Source organism: Arctopsyche grandis, chromosome 8 (genome assembly GCF_051622035.1).
Source record: "Arctopsyche grandis isolate Sample6627 chromosome 8, ASM5162203v2, whole genome shotgun sequence".
NCBI classification, from domain to species: Eukaryota; Metazoa; Arthropoda; class Insecta; order Trichoptera; family Hydropsychidae; genus Arctopsyche; species Arctopsyche grandis.
In genome coordinates this window covers 14,440,465-14,465,159 of record NC_135362.1, presented here as the reverse complement: position 1 = coordinate 14,465,159, position 24,695 = coordinate 14,440,465, and the positions used below count along the sequence as shown (strand labels likewise).

The 24,695-nt window shown below is 36.0% G+C and overlaps 1 protein-coding gene across 1 annotated transcript in view; it reads left to right on the top strand.

Moving 5' to 3' along the window:
• The window catches only part of mgl (low-density lipoprotein receptor-related protein megalin), a 232,336-nt gene extending 208,654 nt beyond the window's left edge, over positions 1-23,682 (top strand). The window contains exons 4-23 of the mRNA XM_077436601.1: positions 8,301-8,567; positions 8,646-8,900; positions 9,062-9,238; positions 9,318-9,544; positions 9,618-9,887; positions 9,963-11,568; positions 11,652-11,911; positions 11,997-12,300; positions 12,384-12,674; positions 12,754-13,935; positions 14,020-14,470; positions 14,555-20,494; positions 20,569-20,727; positions 20,826-21,052; positions 21,131-21,326; positions 21,410-22,251; positions 22,333-22,500; positions 22,577-22,859; positions 22,938-23,176; positions 23,245-23,682. Of these exons, the coding sequence (XP_077292727.1) occupies positions 8,301-8,567; positions 8,646-8,900; positions 9,062-9,238; positions 9,318-9,544; positions 9,618-9,887; positions 9,963-11,568; positions 11,652-11,911; positions 11,997-12,300; positions 12,384-12,674; positions 12,754-13,935; positions 14,020-14,470; positions 14,555-20,494; positions 20,569-20,727; positions 20,826-21,052; positions 21,131-21,326; positions 21,410-22,251; positions 22,333-22,500; positions 22,577-22,859; positions 22,938-23,176; positions 23,245-23,420 (13,520 nt within the window). The 3' untranslated portion in view covers positions 23,421-23,682. The remainder of the gene's footprint in view (positions 1-8,300; positions 8,568-8,645; positions 8,901-9,061; positions 9,239-9,317; positions 9,545-9,617; positions 9,888-9,962; positions 11,569-11,651; positions 11,912-11,996; positions 12,301-12,383; positions 12,675-12,753; positions 13,936-14,019; positions 14,471-14,554; positions 20,495-20,568; positions 20,728-20,825; positions 21,053-21,130; positions 21,327-21,409; positions 22,252-22,332; positions 22,501-22,576; positions 22,860-22,937; positions 23,177-23,244) is intronic.
• Positions 23,683-24,695: the final 1,013 nt, after the last annotated feature.

Here is a 24,695-nt window from a genome sequence, read left to right as displayed (position 1 = left end):
AAAATGTGTGGTATGAGATGGATCGCTCAAAACACGAATGGAAGCATGTTGAACGGGCCTTTATGCAACAGTGGATGGCGAATGGCTGTACATGATAATGATTTACGCCAAGTTCTGTGTGCTCAGTATTATTTTAATATATTAAATAGACCAATTTTAAGGTTGAAATCGTGATTTTCACGCTCTAGATTTAATGGATGTCATTTATTTTGATGTCGTTTCGTGGGAATGAGTTGGTTTAATGATCGTATTGAAATTTCCGTATGTTTTTTCTTATATATTATATGTAACTGTAAATATTTGAGAATTGTATACAGGAAAAATGTATTTTATTTGTGTAAATTTTGTTGACATTAAAACGTTTTTAGTCTATTTGAATTTGTAGGCGTTGTGTAAAATGCGAGCTTTTAGTTCGTTCGCAAATCTCCAATCCAATTGTATGTAGGGCTTTGCGAAGTGTCTAATCCCGTTCGTGGGTCTCACCCTTTTTGACCTTAAGATTCTTCCAGAATATCTTTCAGCGCGTTCGTCTATGTATGCTTTTATTGCGGTTTACTTTATGTTATTTTATTTTTGCTTTCGAGTTCTCCCCAGAATTCGAAGAACGGGGTTTTTCTGCCGCAATGGAAAGTATCTAAAACAACGCTAATGCTTTACTGTGCTCGAAAATCCAATAAGGTATGCTTCGAGTGTGTGTATGTATGTATGTATGTATGTACGATATCGCTTCTCCCCAAAATACCATTAAGTGACCCGCTTTCGGTAGTTTTCACGACAAACAAAAGGCTGAAAATACCCATTATGGCTAATAATGAGAAATCTAGATGTCTGCAAACGTTCTAAGAAGATTTTCATTTGATAAGAGATGCCTTTGTGCTTCTAAGCACGCACGGTAATTTTTTCAACATTATTATCGGCACAGAAAACTTTTAGAAACTAATTCCAAATTATAATATCTCATTCTTTATTTATTTATTTTTAGCATATTCAATTCAACTCCATTCAAAATTTGGTTGTACATATGATAGCATGAATAAATTAGCCAATAGCTCGGTAATTGTGTTAATGCTTATCATTGAGATGCTCCCGGTCTCAAGACCTGAATTGATCTCGATTAAAGAGAATTTATTTGGATTATTTCTACAGTGCTGCTGATCAAACGGTTCCTCATCAAATTGGCAAAGACCATCCTATCTACTATTTATCACCACTATTTTTTTTTATCTTCAATTTATACCAAAAAGGCCTAACAGGAAACCCCAATGCGCCTTCCTGGCCAAAAACGTTGTACATTTGATACAAATATTATTAGTATTTTACAAAGTACATAAATAAATATCAAATTAACATCGACAGACATTTATGGTAAAATTTTTAAATTTGCACCAATTTATAAAATTCTGATAGGAAATTGGCAAACTCTGATAGGAAACGATCGACCGGGAGTCACAAATCCAAGGTCTGGCCAGCAGAAACCAGTGGGATTTGCTGGTTGAATGATGAAATGAATATGATTTCAAATTTATAATCTATACATTTATACATGTACAAGTTTAATACCATATGTGTCGCTCAGGGGTAAAACCCGTAATAGCATCATGGTAAAATATCATTTTTAAAATAAAAATGTATATTCGCTTCAGGCTTTTAGACTTATGTGCATCGAGGCAAAGAGTAAAATAATAGTTAGAATTCGGCAAAAGAATAATTTTTCTGTGGGAGATTATATGTACTATTTATGATTGATGGCCGTTTTTCTTACTCTACATTTAATACATGTATATATGTATTTATGTATTAAATCCCTTTTCCCTTTTAGTACAGCGAACTTCTTTATAAGCATTTTATCGGTCTTCAAAGGAACATTCCGCAGCCAATTGAAACCAAATTCTTTCATTATTTTCATGTTTGGTGTATTAATTGTAAAAAATAAGATCATTTATCAACTTTGACGTTTGTTGCCATGTGCCACATTCATACTTTCTGAATAATAATGAGTAATAATTTAAACAATAGCGTGCTGAGTGGCTATCTCTGTTTACACGTTCGTACCATTGAGTGGCCTTAAGGATGATGCCCCAATACTGTATTTGCTCTGGCCAAAGCTGGCCATCACGTACGTCCGATTGCTTCCGTTTCCGTTTTTCTTACTGTTTCCCCTTCCACGACGTTCGTCTCTCGTACGTATCACCTTTTTTCCCATTATCATCCTTTTCCATACCTTTCGCCCGTGCCACAACCACCCTATGTATAAGTCCTTTAGCCTACCCTAAAAGTAGTCGGTCGATCTTTAACCTTTCCATTGTGAACCGCAACACTTTCGAGTCGATTGGGTCCAGTTACAACGACCGAGGATCGTGCTCGATGCTTATTTAAGTCCTTCGAATGGATGTATGATACGTACATACATACATATATACAAATAATATAAATATACAAGTGTGCATAAAAAAGTTTTATATATTTGGTGATATATGCATAGCGGGGATTCGTGGTCGGCAAACATTGATACCGATGGCAATTTCGATGCTTTTCTTGTTTTGTAAATATTTCTCGATTTTCGTGCCTGTGTAAATATTTGTTTCGAATTAAACAGACGAATCAAAACGAACTTATCAAAGGATTCCGACTCCACATATCGCACGTTGTACATCGCTGATCTGAATTGGGTCGATTTGTCGATCCTTTTTATTAAAATTATTCTAATCTCAAATAAAACTATTTGCTTTCAAAGTTCGCAAACTACTGCAACACTTCAGGTTCGTGTCGAAAGTTTGGATAAAGTTCCAACACAAGCTCCGATCAACTTGATCGTATTTCAGGTAAACTGTGTAGTATGAAAGTTTTCCATTAATATTGGATTTTTGGGAATTATCGCTTATTTTGAATTACTGTTTATAAGTTCATTAGTTCAAAAGTTAGCAATATACCTATTATATTATATTTGATCACCTCACACTAATGTATGGCGCTGTCAAGTAACTTAAAACTTTTAGAACACCATTTGTTCAATTGATTATTCCGTCAGTATTCTACCTATAATATTATATATGACATGTTTTGAAAGGAAGTGCAATAATAATTTTTAGCACACGGTTTTTCCAATACATTCGCCAAATTGCCAAATCGATGACGTATACACTGTACATACTTACGTGCGTGTAATTGCGGTTTTAAACGTGTGTACATATGTATGTATCATCAGCAACCATCTGATGATATTAATCCAATTTACAATACATATATGTATGTGTGTTTTTAATTGATATCTCTAAAAGTGGGCTGTCTGAGTATTATTGCCATCCACTTTAAAAGCAGCATTTTATAAACGGTTATAAATAATTTTGTGAACGCAAATATATTGTATATTTGTAACCAGCAACAAAGATCAGTGGTTATCGTGTAATTCCAACAACCGAGAAGTCACGGGTTCGAGCCCTGATCAAGTTTTTTGGCCAGACCTTGTTTATACATACGTGTGTGACTCCAAATCTTTCGTTTACTACCAGAGTTTGCCAATTTATCAGATTTCACTGTTGAAATTCGTAAAAATCATCCTTACCACTATTTGAATAAGATTTCAAATGTATAGATGTACAAATTGAATATCATAGTGTCGCAACTAGTGCTTCCAATCCCGGAAGATTACTTAATCACTGGGATTGCGATACTAGGAATTTCCAATCCCGGGATCCCGGTGCTATCACCGGGAATCAAATGTATAACAAAAAAAGGAAAAAATTGTTCAATTGCATATTTTCCTATTTCAAAACCGTTCAATTACATTTTACAAACTCTCCCGATGTTTCACGCAAAAAATACTCCTCATATTGGCGTTCTTGTTTTGAGAGTTTGGCTACATTCTTTAGATTTTAGGTTCGCATACATTTCTAGATTTCTAAGAGTAAATAAAAGACATCCCTTAATGTAATTAAATAAAGTAAAAAAACATCACTTTGATTCATTGATTCGTTTTTTACAAATAGTTTGTACCGTCTAGTAATTATTCATCGACACCTAAGAGTGTGGATAAAAACCCAAATATTGTCAGACGAAAAAATCGAAAGCAAGCTGAAAAGAGGCTAGTAAAAAAGAGAGTTACTAAGTTTCAGTTCAATAGAACGAACGGTGTTCAAAAAATCCCCAAAATACACAGACACACATACGGACACTCACACAGACACACAGACACACGTGAAAACGTGATTAGTGATCGATTCTGAGTTCGAATCAGTCAAAATATGCTACAAATATCATTGCAGTTGAGCACAAAATCTGCGACACAATACAGGCCGTTGATACCATTTCGTGGGAACGGCAAGCCGGCGTCAAAACGGGTCAAATAAAACAAATGGACTATGACTGTCATCGTTCATCCCACCATTTTTCATTACATAATGTTGTTTTATGTTTTTTCTTTATTATTTTTGTAAAAATAGTATTTAAAAATAAATTTTGCCAGCACCGTAATCCCGGTATTCAGACTAGTTTCAGCACCGGGATTCACGGTACCAGAAAACACCGGGATCCCGGGATTGGAAGCCTTAGTCGCAACCCATAATGGCATCATCGAAAAAAAAAATATTTATATATATAAATATATTTACATTATACATATGTTTGTAGGTCTTTAGTTGATTAAATGGACATGGTTTTTACTAATCTGTCTAATGGAAAATGCTAGTTTTTTTATCACGCGTCCTATCAACGCTCAAAGTTTCGTGTGATATTCTTATGTTCGACATGTTTCTGGAAAATATACACATAGATAATTTACATGCGGATTTTATCCCCCAACTTTACGCGGCCATATTGTATGTCCAAATCTGTTGAATTACGCGACCCGCACACATTGACGGATTATAAATGCGTCCCCGTTTTTTATATCTGAAAATATGGCGATAAAAACGTCGGCCACCGTCCAACAAAGAAAATCCTCCCGTAAAAGGCGAAAAGCGGAATTTCCTCCACTCAAAGGGCCAACGGGGTAACGGCTCTGTTTTGATATACATAACGGAGAGTAACGGCCGTTACCGGCGGCGATAGCGACCCGTTCGTTGTGCTGTTATCATTTTTCTTTGTCTTTTTTCCGGTCGCTTCAGTTTTTCCTCTCCCCATTTTCACTCACCCACCCACACTCGCACGTGCGTCATAAAATTTACATAAATCTGCGATTGGCTCAGTGCGGTTAATACAACAATTTTTGATTCGTATGCCTCTCTAAACCCCTTATATTTTACTACATATTATATATAAAGCGATTTGGTTTTTTCCCCTTTCTAGGTTATTGAAATTTAAGCGTTTTCGCTAGCCAAATGTGAGCTTTTATATATTCATAACCGTGTAGGTACTCATTTCACGTTTGAACCAAGTTCGGTATTTATTTATGTATATTGAAAATGAAGCTCTGAAACTCGACATGCCGGAAATTATTCTATATGTACATAATGTTGATGCAATTTATACACTTATTTATATGAATTTAGCTTGTCTTTTTACTTTTGAATATGTATTTTGCCGGTAGAAATGGGGCTTGTTTCTATAGCTATTCGTCTTACGCGAAGCTCCTAAGCGGATATTGCTTTCTCGGAATGCTTAAAGATTTTATTTTTTTCTTTCTCCGAGAAGATGTACTCGTTTGCATTGCAATCACTCCGGCATAAAATATTTATTTGAAAAATAGGTTTAAAGGAAAAATTTTATTACAATATTTGTTAAATTGAAATATCGTGGAAAACTACTTGGAAAATAAATGCTCAAATCCTTCCTTTTGAATCTACATATGTACTGTTAATTTTATATAATGCATCAATTCGTATATGGATGTATACATACATGCATATACGATCATTATGTACTAGACTACATCCGATCTACATAACTGATTGACGTCTCATTATTTGTCAGTTTCGCTCGGTTAGCGAATTGGTCGGTTTGAAGCGGTCAGTTACACAATAATATATGGTCATTACAAGAGAGATTATGTATAATACATGTTCTATATTTGTTGGATATTCCTAGATATTTGTATGCTTTAAAATTCTGGTCAATTTGTACATTGAAAGTACATAGGTAAAATAGTTTTATATAATATAAGCCAGCAGTATATATAGCTCGGTGGTTGCGCTAAAGCTTACCACCGAAAGGTTTCGAGTTCAAGCCCTGGGTTGACCTCAATTGAAAATATTTGAGTCAATGTCAAATTTTGAATCGACTGTCAAAATAATCTCGCCGGTTAGTTAGTTAGTTAGCCAGCAGTATAGCTCGGTGGTTGCGTTTATGTTTAGTACCGAGAGGTTACCGGGTTCGATCCCGTGCTAATCTTTAATCTAATCAGATTTGGATATTTGTGACTCCAAATGGATCGTTTGCTATCATAGTTTGTCAATTTATCTGATTTTTTTGTTGAAACGGTTCTAAAAAAGCATCCTAACTACTATTTTATTTATTTTCAGCTTATTCAATTCAACTATTTTCAAAATTTTGCTGTTCATATGACGATAACTTGAACACATTAGTTTAAATTAGTCATTAGTACATATTGATATTTGCATTACTGCCAAGCCCTGGATTGATCGCGATTGAAGATAATTTATTTGGAGTATTTCTGCAGTGCTGCTGGTGGACTTCAAGTCGATCGTTCCTATCAGTTTTTTCGCAATGTATCTTGTTGAAACGGTTCCTCGTCAATTTTGGCAAAGACCACCGGTACTACTATTTGTCATAATTGAATGAATATGATTTCAAATTTATAAACTATAAATTTATATATAGGTATGTACGAGTTTAGTATCATAGGTGTCGCTCAGGGTCAATCCGTAATGACATCATGGGATAATATAAATTTAATTAAATTAATGTGACTGTACATATGTATACCTATACAATATACATACATGTATAATGACATTTTCCGTTAATTTATGTATGTGTGTATGTATGTACATATATAGATATCGCAAATGGTGTACCTTTTTTTAAAAAGCACTAGACGTTCACAATCCCCGTAGCTTTGAGTGCTCTTCTCAATTTTTCGAGGAAAGATACACATCTTATCTCCAGCATTCAAACCACGCTAATGAAAAGTTTATTTTGAATATTATTCAAATTATTGCGTTTGAACATTTCTGGCATCCGGCGAATGACACGTATGGGAATATACATACGTGGAAATGGTGCCTTTAAAACGAGCCTGTCCGAACCAGTAAACATCCGGTGGACAGCGGAAAACCGGTCAATATCGTCGGCCCAGTAAACAAATTACTTTTGGAACACGTAAGCTCTTGATCCATACATATTAGATTTCACCTAAAATGGCTTTCAAAGGCTTTTAGGTTTCGTTCGCACTGCGAATATTGACCTTTTTCAATTTGATCGCATGCCAATGTATGTATGTATATAACACTTTTGTTCTCTGCACCAATTTCACGCGTGTAAAGTGATCTTTATTGAATTCATTGTACTAACATATAATACGCGTACACTTATATTACATATAATGTAGCACAAGGAATTTTCAAAATGAAATCTAGTACGTTTCTACTTATTATTTTTTTTATATTATTAACTTCTACGAACAAATGTTTGAGATTTTCTTCAATTTAAAGATCTTGAGGCAAAGACAAAATGGTTTTTGTTAAAAAAAAGCGTAAAAAGGAAAAATTGAGCAATCTTCCAAATAGTCTTAGACATAAAATATACGACGTCAAGGCGTCTAGGGATCGTGGACCATAAACCATTCCCAAGCCATCATTTTCTGGACGAGCCCTTGTTCCTATCTTCTATTTTATACGAATGGCTATCGCCCGAATCCCTCCTCACTCTCACACACACACATACATAAACATACGTACTTACATTGAATATAAATATTCATGCTTTGGAAAAGTTCAAGTGGTGCGCCACTTCTGGATTTGGAAAACCTCCCGTTAAATCGCATTTATTTATTCAAGAGTTACTTTGCATAATTTGAGGCGGGGCGTTTTTCTTTCGTCTTGGATTTTATTTCGTTTGCTCCTTTTCCAAGAAAGAACGCGGTTTCGACATTTGCCTCACCTATGTATGTATGTTGTTGGGTGGTGGTCTTTTATCGTTTTGGAGCTATTTGAAATTGAAATTGGCATTAAGGAGATTTTCTTCAATTCGATTTACCAAATTACACTAACCACAAAAGTTTTTCCATCAATGTATTTGGGTGACCACATAGTGATAATTTACATGAATACTCTTTACTCCCCTTATATTATATTATATCTTTATATCTATGCATTAGAAAATTAATATGAATGTGTTTGCTATAGCATACAGGAAGTGCCAGCCTGATGACTTCCGATGTGGTCCATCCAGTGGTGCTAGCGGTGTCGGTGTCGGCGAAGCCTGTATACCCAGATCGAAAAGATGCGATGGCTACACAGATTGCAGGACTGGTCGAGACGAAGATGGTTGTCCAGGAGTGGCTTGCAACTTGGACCAGTTCAGATGTGAAGGTGGTCTGCGGTGTATAGAAGCAACCCAAAAGTGTGATCATAAGAATGACTGCGGTGACAATTCCGACGAGACTGGTTGCAGTACGTTCACATTTTAACTAACCATTATAACAATTCATGGATATGTGTATTATTATATGTACTATTATTGTTTTTTAGATTTTCCTCCGTGTCATATTGGTCAGTTTCGGTGCGCTAATGCCTTGTGCATCCCTGCTACGTTCCACTGTGACGGTTACCACGATTGTTCAGATGGGTCAGATGAAGCCAATTGTACGGCTATAGCATGCCCAGACAATAAATTCTTGTGTCCGAAAGGAGGATCAGGTGGTGTTCCACGATGCATAGCCAAAGTTCAATTATGTGATGGAAAACGTGACTGTGAAGATGGTACCGATGAAGAGACTGCTTGTTGTGAGTATTCAAAGCTTTAAAAAGACACACATTTATTATATTTTTTTCTGACTCTAAGCAATTAGTATATACATGTACATATGTACTTCAAATACAATATGTTTTTCTACTTTTATCAAGTCTTAAACCATACTCAATTTGAATTTTTTAAATATTTTCAGCAACCGCTTCTTGCCCATCTCTTGGATGTGAGTATAAATGTATTGCTTCACTCAATGGTGGTGCTTGCTCTTGCCCATCAGGATCGATAGTCAGTCCTGATAATAGAACGTGTGTGGATAGAGACGAGTGCTCTGAATGGGGTTTTTGTGATCAATTATGTACAAATACTGATGGAGGTTAGTACATTATATTCTTATTTAAATATGAATACACATTTTATATTTCAGATTTACTATATAATATTTTTAACTTTAGGTTACAAGTGTTCCTGTGCTCAAGGTTACGTATTAACAGGGGGTGCTAAATGCTTAACACCTCCAGAATCAACTCCTCAATTGTTTTTCGCACATGAGCGTGCAGTAGTTTCAATGGATACACATGGTAGAGCAGTTAAACTTGTCGCAAATTCTACTGGAGCTGCCGGTCTTGATTTTCACTATAAAAAGAATCTTCTCTTTTGGTCTGATACTAAAACCAGAAAGGTTATTTTTTTAATTTTATTTTCTTGTATTTGATATTATTTTATTTTATATTTATTTAATTATTATTATTTAGGTGCATACTCAATCCCTTGATTCGCCCTCTGGAATACCTAGCTATGCTGATAATGATATAACTATTCCCGGAACGTGGTCACCTGTTGCTTTGGCAGTGGATTGGGTGGGTGACAAATTGTATGTCGCTGATGCTGTCGGTCAAAAGATTGATGTGTTTGAATTGGATGGTAGAAGACATGCAATAGTATTAGGTTCCAATCTTACTAATCCATCGGACTTGGCATTGGATCCTACGCTTGGGTACATGTTTGTTGCTGATAGTAGTCAGGTAAGATAAACACACTTTTATGTAATTTGATCTTATAAAAACAAACTTCATTAAGGGTTTTGTTATTTTTTTCAGGTGCTCAGAGCCAATATGGACGGTACCCATGCAAAATCGATTGTATCTGAAGCAGCTTACAAGGCATCTGGTATTACTGTTGATATCATTGCCAAAAGAATATTCTGGTGTGATTCTTTATTAGATTATATTGAAACGGTTAATTATGAAGGACAACATCGATTTTTAATATTAAGAGGACAACCTGTTCCGAGTCCTTCGAGGTTGGCACTATTCGAAAATAGAATATTTTGGTCAGATGGAACAAAACAGGGCATTATGTCAGTGGATAAGTTTGAAGGTGCAAATAGTATCCAATCCATATTCAAATTGAAAGATATCAGAGATCCAAAGGCTGTTAAGGTCATTCACGGCTTGAAACAACTGCATGCTAATAATCCTTGCGGAAATAATAATGGAGGCTGTGCTCAGATGTGTATCGTTACAGCCATACAAGGCGCTGGCTTGGGTTATAGATGTGCTTGTAATATTGGATGGAGATTAGAATCAGATTTGAGGAATTGTGCATTAGTCAAAGAATTTTTGATGTATTCACAACAACGATTCATCAAAGGAAAAGTTTTAAATCCAGTTATAGAAGGTTTTAGCGATGCCATTTTACCAGTTGTATCTAGAAGAGCGAGATTTGTAGGTCTCGATTTTGATGCCAGAGACGAGCATATTTATTATTCAGATGTTTTACAAGACGTTATTTATAGAGTGCACAGAAATGGAACGTCTCGGGAAATTGTTTTAGCATCTCAGAATGAAGGAGTTGAAGGCCTAGCCGTTGATTGGGCATCAAAAAATCTGTATTACATCGATTCTAGAAAAGGAACTTTGAACGTTTTATCCACTCAAAATGTCACCTACAGAAGAACTTTATTGAAAAATTTAAAACGGCCCCGAGCTATTGTCGTGCATCCAAATAAAGGATTTATATTTTTCTCTGAATGGGATCGTCCTGCAAATATAAGCAGAGCCAACTCTGATGGTAGCGGACTGATTGTATTTAAAAATGTTACCCTTGGATGGCCAAATGGTCTTTCTATTGATTTTGATGCTGATAGGGTTTATTGGTGTGATGCGTTGTTAGATCACGTTCAACATGCGAATCTTGACGGTACAGATGTAAGAACTGTAAACTCCCGTCTGATAAGACATCCATTTTCTATAGTTATTTATAAGGAATTCATGTACATTACCGACTGGCGATTGGATGCAATTATACGATTACACAAACTGACCGGAGAGCAGGAAGAGACGATGGTTCGCGAACCTCAAACTAATAGATTATATGGTGTTAAAGTATTTAGTGACGATATTCAAAAAATTGATAGACTTCAACCTTGTTCTATAAATAATGGAAATTGTGAAAAGTTATGTTTCGCCGTACCATTGAACAATACTCAAGTATTGACTGCTAAATGTGGATGTCCATACGGAGAGAAATTGTCGGATGATGAACTCCATTGTATTGCTGATCCAAATACCGAACCTCCTGTTCAAGCGTGTCCTAATTCGTGGGACTTTACTTGTAACAATCAGAGATGTATTCCAAAAAGTTGGGTTTGCGACGGCGATGACGATTGTTTGGATAATAGCGATGAAGAACAAAATTGTACAAGTATGAATAAGAATATTTGATTAATAGAGCGTGTGAGTGTTTTTGTTTAAGCGTTATTTGATTTTTGTTTTATATTTTTATAGAACCAACATGTGGCTCTAACGAGTTCCAATGCAAAACATCTCGGTGCATTCCTATGAATTTCAAGTGCGACTCTGAAAATGACTGTGGAGATTTTTCAGACGAAACAGGCTGCGTCAACGTAACATGTGGTGCATCACAGTTCCAGTGTGAAAATGGAAGATGCGTTCCTAACACATGGAAATGTGATTCGGAAAACGATTGCGGCGATGGATCTGATGAAGGAGACTTTTGTGCAGAAAAAACTTGTGCCTATTTCCAAGTATGTTATCTACTGTATAATGAATAATATATTTTTAAAATAAAAATAATTCTTTTCATTATAATTATTGTTATTTTAATTACAGTTTACATGTCCGCGAACGGGTCACTGCATACCACAATCTTGGGTTTGCGACGGTGATGATGACTGTTTTGACAAACATGACGAGTTAGATTGTCCGCCGATTACTTGTTTAGCCAATCAATTCAAATGTGCCGATCTAAGACAATGCATACAAGAAACATATAAGTGCGATGGTATTCCTGATTGTAATGATGGCAGTGACGAGTTAGGATGTCCATCTATCGCTCCAGATCAATGTGATACAGAAAAACAATTTCAATGTCAAGCGTCTGGTATTTGCATACCGAGAAGTTGGCATTGTGACGGTACTATTCTTAAGATGTTTAATATTTTTATTTTGTGTTGATATTGTATGTTGTTTTAAGTGATAATGTATATGAATTTTCAGGAACACCTGATTGTGATGACCATTCTGATGAGCCTACATCTTGTGGGCAAATTGACTGCGCTCCAAACTTCTACAAATGCAACAATTCAAATTGTGTTTTCAAAGCGTATATTTGTGATGGCAAAGATGATTGTGGTGATAATTCTGATGAGAGCCACATTCATGCTTGCGTTCCTCCACCTTTCCGATGTGAAACTGGACAATGGGCTTGTCCTGGTGTTGCTAATAGATGTGTTAATTATACTCAAATTTGTGATAAAACTCTAGACTGTCCTAACGGTGCTGATGAAGGTATGTTAACGTTCTTACTTATAGATGTCTTATTTTAATCGAAGTTCAACAAATAATCAACGTGTTATTTATTTATTAGGTGTTGGTTGCGACTTGGCCGAATGTAAGCATCAAGGTGGACTTTGTTCTAATAGTTGCATTCAAACACCAACTGGTGCATTGTGTTTGTGCCCTACTGGAGAAGAACTGCAATCAGATGGATACACTTGCATGGATATTGATGAATGTACACCGGCAGGATTGTGTTCCCAATCATGCACAAACACGAAAGGCTCATACCATTGCGGATGCATGGATGGTTATATTTTAGCTCCAGACAAACACAATTGTAAAGCGCTCAACCATTCGTCTGCATTCTTAATTATTTCAAACAGGCATTCAATTCTTGTTGCCGACCTCAAAGAACAAGGTTTAGAGAGAGTTCCAATAATTGTCGAAAATGTTGTAGCTACGGCTTCAAATATGCATTCCGGAACAATATTCTGGTCAGATATGAAACTTAAAAAAATATCCCGATTGGATCGTGGTAGCGAACCACAAGTGGTGGTTTCAACAGGTTTAGATCTTGTAGAAGGTTTAGCATATGATTGGATCGGTGGTAACTTGTATTGGCTCGATAGTAAACTGAATACCATTGAAGTAAGTAAGGAAGATGGTTCTGTTAGAACTACGCTTTTAAGTGGAAACATCACGCAGCCTAGAGGAATGTGCTTAGATCCTGCTCCCAATACAAGATGGCTATTCTGGACCGACTGGGGAGAAAATCCTAGAATCGAAAGAGTTGGTATGGACGGCACACAAAGATCAACCATCATAAACACGAAAATATATTGGCCCAATGGCTTGACATTAGATACAGCGACCCAAAGAGTGTATTTCGCTGACTCGAAGCTAGATTTTATAGATTTTTGCAATTATAATGGAACTGGACGACAGCAAGTTTTGGCTGGAAGTCATTATTTACTTCATCCACATTCCCTTACTCTTTTTGAAGAAACATTATATTGGACTGATAGACAATTGAATAGAGTTTTATCTGCTCATAAATTCAAAGGGCATAATCAAACTGTTGTTTCACATTTAATATCGCAACCGCTTTCGATTCATGTTCATCATCCGTCGTTGCAACCTTTGTACACATCACCTTGTACTAAAACTACATGTCAACATTTATGTTTATTGAGTCCAAGTTCTAACCCTGGATATACTTGTATTTGTAGACCTGGTTATCGATTGCAAACAAATGGACATTGTACTGAAGGTAATTTAATTTTTTATTTTTCTAACTTTGCTTATCATATTATTTGAATATTAATAACAAAAAATACAATTAATTTTATCGTAGAAGAGACAGCATATCTGATGGTACTGCGGGGTTCGCAAATAGTTGATGTATCGTTGGATGGAACTGGAAAAGCAGGTTTACTTGCTCCCGTCGTTGGACTTCAAGGCGGAGCACAACTCGATTATGATAGACACGCACACCAATTGTTCTGGTTACAAGCAACCTCAGGAGACGGTGACGATAATGAGAATTGCACTCTTTTCTCGACACCATATGAAGGTGGAAATAAAACGGAATTTTTCGGATCGGACACTGGTATAGTGGGTGCCCCATCTACAATTGCATTCGACTGGCTCGGAAGAAATCTTTATTTAGGAAATAGAATTGCAAGTAATATAGAAGTAGTTAGAGTTGATGGAAAAGTTAAACATCGAAGTATCATATTAGCAAATGATGGAAATAATACATCTGTTTCTCGACCTAGAGGAATTTGTTTAGATCCTACTGAGGGGTAATTATTATTATGTTATAAATACCCGATTTTATATAAATACATGTTAAAATATGTATATGTTAATATATAATATTTTTTTAGAAAACTTTACTGGGTGGATGAAGGTGGATTCGGAGTACCTGCAAAAATTGGAAAAGTCAATATGGATGGCACTAAACCTATTGTTTTGGTTAATGACATAGAAAGACCTGAAGCAATAACAATCGACATTGAAAAGAAATTAATATATTTCAGCACACAATATCCAGCTGAAGTAATTGTGGTTACAACTGAGGGATTGAATAGAAGAACAATTTTGACCGAAGGAAATGATATTGGACGTCCCAAGTCTTTGGCAGTTCTTGATTCTAGGTTATACGTTCTTGATCCAACATATGAAAAGATCATTAGAGTCGATTTGCCAAGTGGTGATAATCCAAAAATCATTATTGACAATGAAAGTGATTTGAAATCAATGATTATATTCCAAAAACGTATGATATTGCATCCGTGCTTGCTAGCAAACGGAGGCTGTGAACAAATATGTATTCCTAGTGATGCTGGAACTCGAGTTTGCGCATGTTCTATTGGTTATAAAAAGGAAAATGATGTAAATTGTATACCATACAAATCATTTGCAGTCGTTTCCCAACTTGATATGACAAGAGGGTATAGTTTGAAAGATAGTGCAGAAGCAATGCTACCTATAACAGGACAAGGCCATCATATTTTACACGTAGATGTTCATTTCATTGAAAATTGGATCTATTGGGTTGAATTTAACAGAGGCCAATGGAATGGAATATTCAGAATACGACCAAACGGAACAGAATTGCAACATATAATCAAAGACGGTATTGGCAGTAATGGAATTAGAGGCCTTACTATTGATTGGGTGTCAGGAAATTTGTATTTCACTAACGTCTTCCCCCATGAAAATTATGTTGAAATCTGTTGGCTAGATGGTTCCAATCGAAAAATTTTAGTGAAAACAACAACTGACTCACCGAGAGAAATGGCAGTCAATCCTTTAAAACGGTTATTATACTGGATTGATTATGGCCAGTATCCAAGGATTGGTAAATCGTACTTGGATGGATCAGGTTGGACGCCTGTTGTAACGTCCGGTATATCGAATCCCAGAGATTTGACTGTAGATATGTTAACACATGATGTTTATTGGGTTGATTCAAAACTCGATACGATTCAAAAAATATCTTACAGCGGTGGAAATCGTCAAATTATAAGAAGGAACCTTCCAAATCCAATGGGTATTGCTGTTCATATGGGAAGTGTTTATTGGGTAGACAGGAATCTACAAACGGTTTATAAAGCATCAAAGCTACCAGGGAATACAACCTTACCAGAAAAACTCAGAACTAATCTACAAAAACTTAGAGACATCGCTATATTCGATGTAACTAATCAGCCTCCCGATGAAAATAATCCTTGTCGCAAATTAGGTAACGGTGGTTGTGATCAACTCTGTTTCAGCTTCCCTATAGACTATACTGTCAGCAGACTAACACACAAATGTGATTGTTCCACTGGTCATATATCTGCTACCGATCCAAAGAAATGTGAAACTGTAAATGAGTTCCTTGTTTTCTCCACTCGTACCGAAATCCGAGGTATTAATTTGGATCCAAGGTCTACTGGAATTCCATTCAAACCTGTTGGAAATTTGACTAATGTGGTTGGAATTGATTTTGATTTTGCCGATAATAAATTATTTTTCACCCAAATACGACCTTGGGCAAGAATCGGTTGGATGTCTGCTAATTCTCCCGATGGTGGTGATATTAAAAATATTATTAATAAAGGTATAAATCCTGAAGGAATAGCTTATGATTGGACACAAAAGAAAGTATATTGGACTGACAGTTCCAACAATTCTATCTATGCGATGAATTTAGATGGTTCAGAATTGGTTATGATTGCACGAGTGGAGCGTCCCAGAGCAATTGTTTTAGATCCTTGCAATGGAACTTTGTATTACACCGATTGGGGACGTTTCGGTACATCCGGAAAAATATTTAAAACAACAATGGCAGGATCGATGAAGAAAGCAATCATTGACAAAGATCTTTCTCAACCAAGTGGACTAACAATTGACTATGAAGAGTCAATGCTTTATTGGACAGATGCCGTGAGAGAGAAAATTGAAAGATCACGGTTAGATGGAAAAGGACGTGAAGTTTTGATTTCAGCAACGATTTATCCATTCGCAATAACCGTATTTAGAAATTATATATATTGGACTGATCTTCAACTGAGAGGGGTTTACAGAGCTGAAAAGCATACTGGTGCGAATATGGTTGAAATGGTAAAACGTTTAGAAGACTCTCCTCGTGATATTCATGTGTACAGCACATCGAGACAACTTTGCCAAGCTAATCCCTGTAGGCAAAATAATGGTGGCTGTGCCCAAAGCTGTCATCCTGGAGTTAACGGTACAGCAGAATGTCGATGCGATGATAATACGAAACTCGTCAATGAAGGAAGAATGTGTGTTGCTAGAAATTTGAGTTGCGATGCTAGCAAGTTCTACTGTGCAAATTCCAAATGCATTAGTCGTATGTGGGCTTGTGATGGAGATGACGATTGCGGAGACAACTCTGACGAAGATGCCAATTATTGCACTTTCCACTCTTGTTCAACCAACGAATTTAGATGTGCAAATGGAAGGTGTATATTTAAGTCTTGGAAATGTGATCATGAAAACGATTGTAAGGATGGATCTGATGAAGAAAATTGCGTCTATTCGCCATGCGCAGACAAAGAATTCACTTGTGCAAATCACCGATGCATAGCAATGACCTCTGTATGTAATGGCGTTAACGATTGTAAAGATAATGTTACATCAGATGAAACCCACGAGCGGTGTCCACGAAATACAACTTGTCCAGCTAATCATCTGAAATGTGAAAAAACTAACATTTGTGTCGAACCTTACTGGTTGTGTGATGGTGACAATGACTGTGGAGATAATTCTGATGAAGATCCTCTGCATTGTGCTCAAAGAACATGCCCGCAAAATAGTTTTAGATGTCCTAATCATAGATGCATTCCTGCAACTTGGTACTGTGATGGAGATGACGATTGTGGCGACGGCACCGATGAACCACCAGAATACTGTCAATCTGAAGGAAGAACCTGCTTTGGAGACCTCTTCACCTGTGATAATGGAAATTGTATTCCTAGGATTTACATTTGTGATGGCGATAATGACTGTTTGGATAATAGTGATGAAGACGATAGACATCAATGTAATGAACGGAAATGTGACGCTGAAACTGAATTTACATGCGATGAAAATAGGGCTTGGGGACGAGCACAATGTATACCTAAGAAATGGCTATGCGACGGTGATCCAGATTGCGTGGATGGTGCTGATGAAAATGCTACATTGCACCACTGCACCACGCCGCAGCCTTGTCAAGCAGATCAATTTACGTGCACCAATGGAAGATGTATTAATAAAGGTTGGCTGTGTGATCACGATAACGATTGTGGAGATGGTTCAGATGAAGGCAAGCAGTGCAATTCACGATACAAGACATGTTCCACTAACGAATTCACTTGTCAGAACTTTAAATGTATTAGGAATCAGTATCGATGTGATGGAGAAGATGATTGCGGCGACCGTTCAGATGAAGTTGATTGTAAGAAGGATAACGACACTTGTTCGAAGGGTCAATTCCAATGCACTAATGGTCAATGTATAGATTATCACCTTGTTTGTAACAAAGTGGCAGATTGTTCTGATGAGTCTGATGAACCTTTCCATTGCAATGTGGATGAATGTGCCAAAGTTGAAATACATCAATGCGGTCACAAATGCGTTGATACTTTGACGAGTTATTACTGTGACTGCAATCAAGGCTATAAATTGCTCTCCGATGGAAAAGCATGCGCTGATATAGACGAATGTTTAGAAACACCAGGGGTTTGTTCACAATACTGTTCCAATACTCCTGGAGGCTATTATTGTAAATGTAATGAAAAATATTATGAAAGACAAGCTGACGAACATACTTGCAAACGAATCGATGGTACCAAACCTTGGCTCATTTTCACCAATAAGTATTACGTTCGAAATATGTCCATTGATGCCAAAGTATACAATCTGATGCATCAAGATTTGATGAATGTTGTTGCACTAGATTTTGATGCCAAAGATCACAAAATGTACTTCTGTGATGTAACTGCAAAAACGATTTATCGTACTGATTATTTATCGCCAACAGTGGAAAGAGAACCAGTTATAAGACACGATTCTCACGGTTTGGAAGGAATAGCCATAGACTGGATTGGAAGAAAACTATATTGGCTTGATAGGCATTCAAAGAATTTAGACGTAGCTGAACTTGACGGTACAAAACGAAAAACGCTCAAAACAGCTATAGCCGATCCTAGAGCTTTGGTTGTTCATCCCGGTACCGGGTATCTTTACTTCACATCGTGGCACTTGCAAGCATACATTGCCAAAATGGGAATGGACGGCTCGAACTTTACTAGAATTTTAACATGGGAGGATGACATTGCCTGGCCAAATGCACTTACTATTGATTATTTCACTGATAGGATATATTGGGCTGATGCTCATTTGGACTACATCGCATCAGCTGATTTAGAAGGAAGACATAGACATGTAGTGCTATCAGGTTCAAGTGTTCCACACGTCTTTGCGCTAACATTGTTTGACGATGAACTATATTGGACTGATTGGAATCGTAAAGCTATCAGCAGAGCGAACAAATACACCGGTAAAAATATGCAAACTCTTCGAAATACTACTCATAGGCCGTATGATATTCATATCAGTCATCCCTTAAGACAACTTCCATATCCTAACCCTTGTGGTACGAATAATGGTGGATGTTCGCATTTGTGCCTCATTGCACCTCCTATTGAATCCAGCTATTTAAATATTGAAGGATATGGAGAAGAAGGCGCGACTACTTATAAATGTGCTTGCCCTAATCAATTCTATTTAGCAAGGGATATGAAAACGTGCATCGCAAATTGTACATCAGGTCAACACAGGTGTGGTGGAAGTGATGAGAAATGTATACCTTGGTTCTGGAAATGTGATGGTGAAAAGGATTGTAAAGATGGGTCTGACGAACCTGAGACTTGTCCGGTGAGACATTGTCGTTCTGGAACGTTCCAATGCCAGAACACTAACTGCACTGCATCTGCTCAAATTTGCGATGGAACCGACGATTGTGGCGATGGCTCTGATGAACAGCAATGTCAACACGAGTGTCCCGTTCTGGAATTCAAATGCAAGGCAAGTGGAAGGTGTATTCTTGATAGCTGGAGGTGTGATGGTGATGCTGATTGTAAAGATGGCAGTGATGAAGATCCTCAAATGTGTCATAACAGACCTTGTGATCCAGAAACCGAATTCAGTTGTAAAAATGGCAAATGTATACCACGTTTGTGGATGTGTGATTTTGATAATGACTGTGGTGATGATTCTGATGAACCTGCTTACATGTGTAGGCAAAGAAATTGCACCACCGGTTGGCAACGATGCCCAGGCCAATCCAATTACAGATGTATACCGAAATGGTTGTTCTGCGATGGAAAAGATGATTGTAGAGACAGGTCAGATGAATTGCCTCAAAATTGTCCCAAATGTAGCACTGAAACAGATTTCCAATGTAACAATAACAGATGCGTTCCCAAACAATGGTTGTGTGATTTTGCCGATGATTGTGGAGACGGAAGTGACGAAGTTGAATCACTATGTAAAGGAAAATATAGGGAATGTTCTGAATCGGAATTCAAATGCAATAATGGAAAGTGTATTTCATCTCGTTGGCGATGTGATCATGAAGATGATTGTGGTGATAATTCCGACGAGCTCGAATGCGGTGGCTTCCAGTGCAAAAACGGAACATTCCAATGTAAATCCGGACATTGTATTGCGGCTTACTTCCGTTGCGATGGTGATAGAGATTGCAGAGACTTATCTGATGAAATTGGATGTCCTCCACGGTATCCAGGAGGCAAATATTGTCCTGAAAGCAGGTAATTATCATTAAATAAATTTTTTGAATTGATGTTTCATGACAATATCAGAACTAATTTATTTTTATTTTTAGATTCCAGTGCACCAACAATCTTTGTGTTTCACAATCAGATTTATGCGATGGAACTGATGATTGTGGAGATGCGTCAGACGAAGCCCCATCTTTATGCACTAACTTTAACTGCGACACATTAAGAAGATTCCAATGTACAAATCATCGATGTGTTCCAAGGTAAATACATATAACATTAATATTTTGAATTTTAATTAATTAAAATTATCTAATGTGTATAAATGATAACATATGCATTATTATTTCATTAATTCCAGATATCAAGTTTGTGACGGAGTTGACAACTGTGGTGATGGTTCCGATGAAAACAATATGACCTTATGTTCAGCTCGAACGAAACCATGCGATCCGTTTACTCAATATCTATGTGCAAATAAACATTGCGTTGAAAAAGCACAAGTTTGTGATTACGCTGATGACTGCGGTGATAGTTCTGATGAACTTGGATGTCATCGTTCAAAAACATGTGGCCTTGCTGATAAGGGTAACCTTTATTTTTTATTATTTTATTTATTATATTCGGAAAAATTAATTTATCATTTAAAACTACTTGCTTATGTAGGAGGTTGTGAACATCATTGTATGAATTTGACTGATGGAGGCTATATCTGTGCTTGCTATTCGGGCTATATAATTTCTGCTGAGAATCCCAAGCAATGTAAAGACGTAAATGAATGCACCACTGGATTACATCACTGTTCTCAAATATGTCATAATTTGAATGGTACATACTCTTGTGACTGTCGCCCTGGTTTTAGGTAATATTTTTGAACGTTTTTACTTTAAATAATAAAAAAATTAATAAGCTTTAATTAAACAATCATTTGAATTAAAATTTTAGACTATCCGATGGTATGTCAGGTGTATGTAAAGCTAACGATGACAATGTTACACTTCTATTCTCAAATGGACCTGAAATACGAGCATTCAAGATTCAAAAGAACGAAGAGATTGATGTGATCAATTCTGAAAAACGTATTGAGGCAATTGATTACAATCCAAAATCTGAAATTGTATTCTGGGCTGATAGCTACGATAAAACAATCAAACGTTCTTACATGGTCGATGCTCAAAATGGTGATGTCAAAACAGGTTTTGCACAAGATCTGAACATGAAAGGCAATTCGAAACCTACTGCTTTGGCTGTTGATTGGGTCGCTGATAATTTATATTGGACAGAGACTGATAGGACTGGATCGAAGCCGAGAGGTAGAGTCATGGTTGCGAGAACCGATGGTAGATATAGACGGGCAGTTGTGTCTGTCGGAATCGAAAGTCCTACATCATTAGCGCTCGATCCCCAGATGGGTAGAATGTTTTGGTCTGATTCAGGCTCTGCACCTAAAATTGAAGTATCTTGGATGGACGGATCAAAGCGAAGACCGTTAATAACCGAAGGTATCAGACATCCCGCAGGTCTGACAATTGATCATGCCATGGAGCATGCTATTTATTGGGTGGATACAAAGTTGAATACAATCGAAGTTATGAAACAAGACGGATCAAATAGAAAGACTATATTAAGAGGTGATATGCTTAAGCACCCTATTTCTTTAGATGTCTTTGAATCTACCATGTTTTGGATAACCAGAGATACTGGAGAACTTGTTAAACATGATAAATTCGGAAGAGGAGTACCTGTTGTCGTAGCCAAAGATCTTGTCAATCCGTCTGGAGTAAAAGGTTAATTTTTCTTTTTATTTTGTGGCTGAAATTTTTTGGTATTTTTTTATATAATAACTAATTTTTTGTTGAATTTTACAGTTTATCATAGACTTCGTTATAACACATCTTTAGTAGATCCATGTAATCGATCACCGTGTTCGCATTTGTGTCTACTTGTACCGGGAGGACGACGATGTGCTTGTCCCGATGGTGCAGCACAGGCGCCCATTTCTCACAGAAGTACCCAAGAAGTAGTTTGTGATGCTGGTATGTACCATTTAAACTTGTTATTTAATTGTATGTACATATTATTATATGTCATGATTTAAAATGATTTTTATAGCTGCTGAACGTCCGAGACCATCACCTCGTATCTGTCCATGTGAAAACGGTGGAATATGCTCAGAAACCACTGAGGAATCCAGTGCACTTGCTGACAGTGGATTGAGATGCGTTTGTCCAATGGGAATTAGTGGCGCTCGATGTGAATATGGTGGAGCTCAAGGATCTGGAGGATCTGATCAAGGTGGATCGAAGGCGACAGCTATTGTTGTTCCAATAGTTGTTATGCTTCTAGTTTTCTTCGGAGTAGCTGCCGCGTGGTTCGTTGTCAGAAAACGTCCATTGTAAGATTATTAATACCATTATTATAATTTTGACATGTATTTTTTTATTTTCTATTAATACCATTTGAATACTTTTAGTGGCAAGGGTAGTGGTTTGGGAAGTTTGGCATCGTCGCAGAGTGTTTCGTTCCGTCAAGGTTCCAATGTTGAATTTGGAGGTGCACCTTTTGGTGGAGCACCTTTACCTGTTGCTAATCCTGTTGTAGAGCCTATCGATATGGCTTATAATTTAGAGAGAGTTAGTGGAAAAAATAGAGACTTCAGCAATCCAATGTACGATGCTGTAGTTCAAGGTGGAAATGGTTCTGGAGTAATGGGTAAATATTTTTACGATTTGATTGAATATTGTATTAATTATTTAATTTAATACTGCTAATTTCCATAGGAATATATGAAGTTCCATCCGAAATTGCGAAAGATAAAGTAGAATCTGCAATATTGTCACCGAGTTCGACCGAAACCCGCGCAGCTCCTGGTGGAAAACAAAGACAACTCGATCCAACTAACATAGACACGGGAAAAGACACACAGTCATTAGTACAAGAAGACAAAGATTGCTAGCGTACAGCTATCGCTGATCCCTCGGATGTGACAGATAAATCGAGTATATGGAGGATCAGTATTTCTAATGTACCCAATATAAATTCCCTTACTAATGTACCGAATAAAGGGTATGCTGTGTTTTGGTAATAACTGTCTTGTGCCTTTTTTAGACATTTTCAATTGAAACGTTTCAATTTCGCAACATCTAAATATATTTTTTACCATAAGATGATATTAGACTAATTGATATTTCAAACAAAATCATCAATTTTAATAATAGAAAAGAAAACACTGCATAAAATTTTATTTTGTTGAATATTATTTGTGATAAGTGAAATGGAGATAAATATGTATTACTGAATATTTTATTTGATGTATAAATAAAAATGCACTTTATTTATATTTTTTTGTAGATTTTTTAAAAAAATTTTATATTATTATATATGTATGATCACTGAAATTCGTTTAAATAGCTTCTGTTATATATGTATATTTTCATATAATATTTATCTTTTTACGAAGTGCATTTAATATTTTACGTGACTTTTCATTTAATTAAATAATTTGAACCTTACATAGCATTATGAAGTTATCTCAAAAAAGTCATTCCATTTAAATAGCTTAATTAGATGATTTAAATTCACAAAAAACTATATTTTTGTTGTAAAATACTTATAGTTTAAATTATAGAAATAATAAAGATAAACAAACTTTTTATATTTTATGTATATTGTTTATTTTATGATTGTTGTCAGTAATTTAATTATGACATATATGAAAGCATATGCATTTTTTTATTTAAATAATACATACACTTATTTATTATTGTGTGTATCATATCTATACAGTTCTTTATATCACAGCGGTTTATTAATATTTTTTTGAGGGATTTTGGCTTTTGAGAAATTGCCATACATTTCATTTTTTATTATTGTTATAAGTTTTGAATAGTTTATTTTCAAATAAATTGAAATAAGTGTAAATATATACATATTTGTATACAAAATGATGATAAAAAAATTTAATATAAAAACATATATTATACATTAAATGTTTTTATATGTCATTGATCGTTGGTAATTTTCTAGAACAGAGAAATATAATTTTTTATATGGTGTAAGGTTATAAAATAAATGTAAATATGCTTTTTAACATGTGTGGCTAAATTTGACTTACGCCTGCATAATACATACTATTTTTATCAATGTGTATTAATTCGTTATTATAAACATTTATATTTCCAAATACCAATGTGGAGATGTTCATTATATTATATACATGTTATATTATATA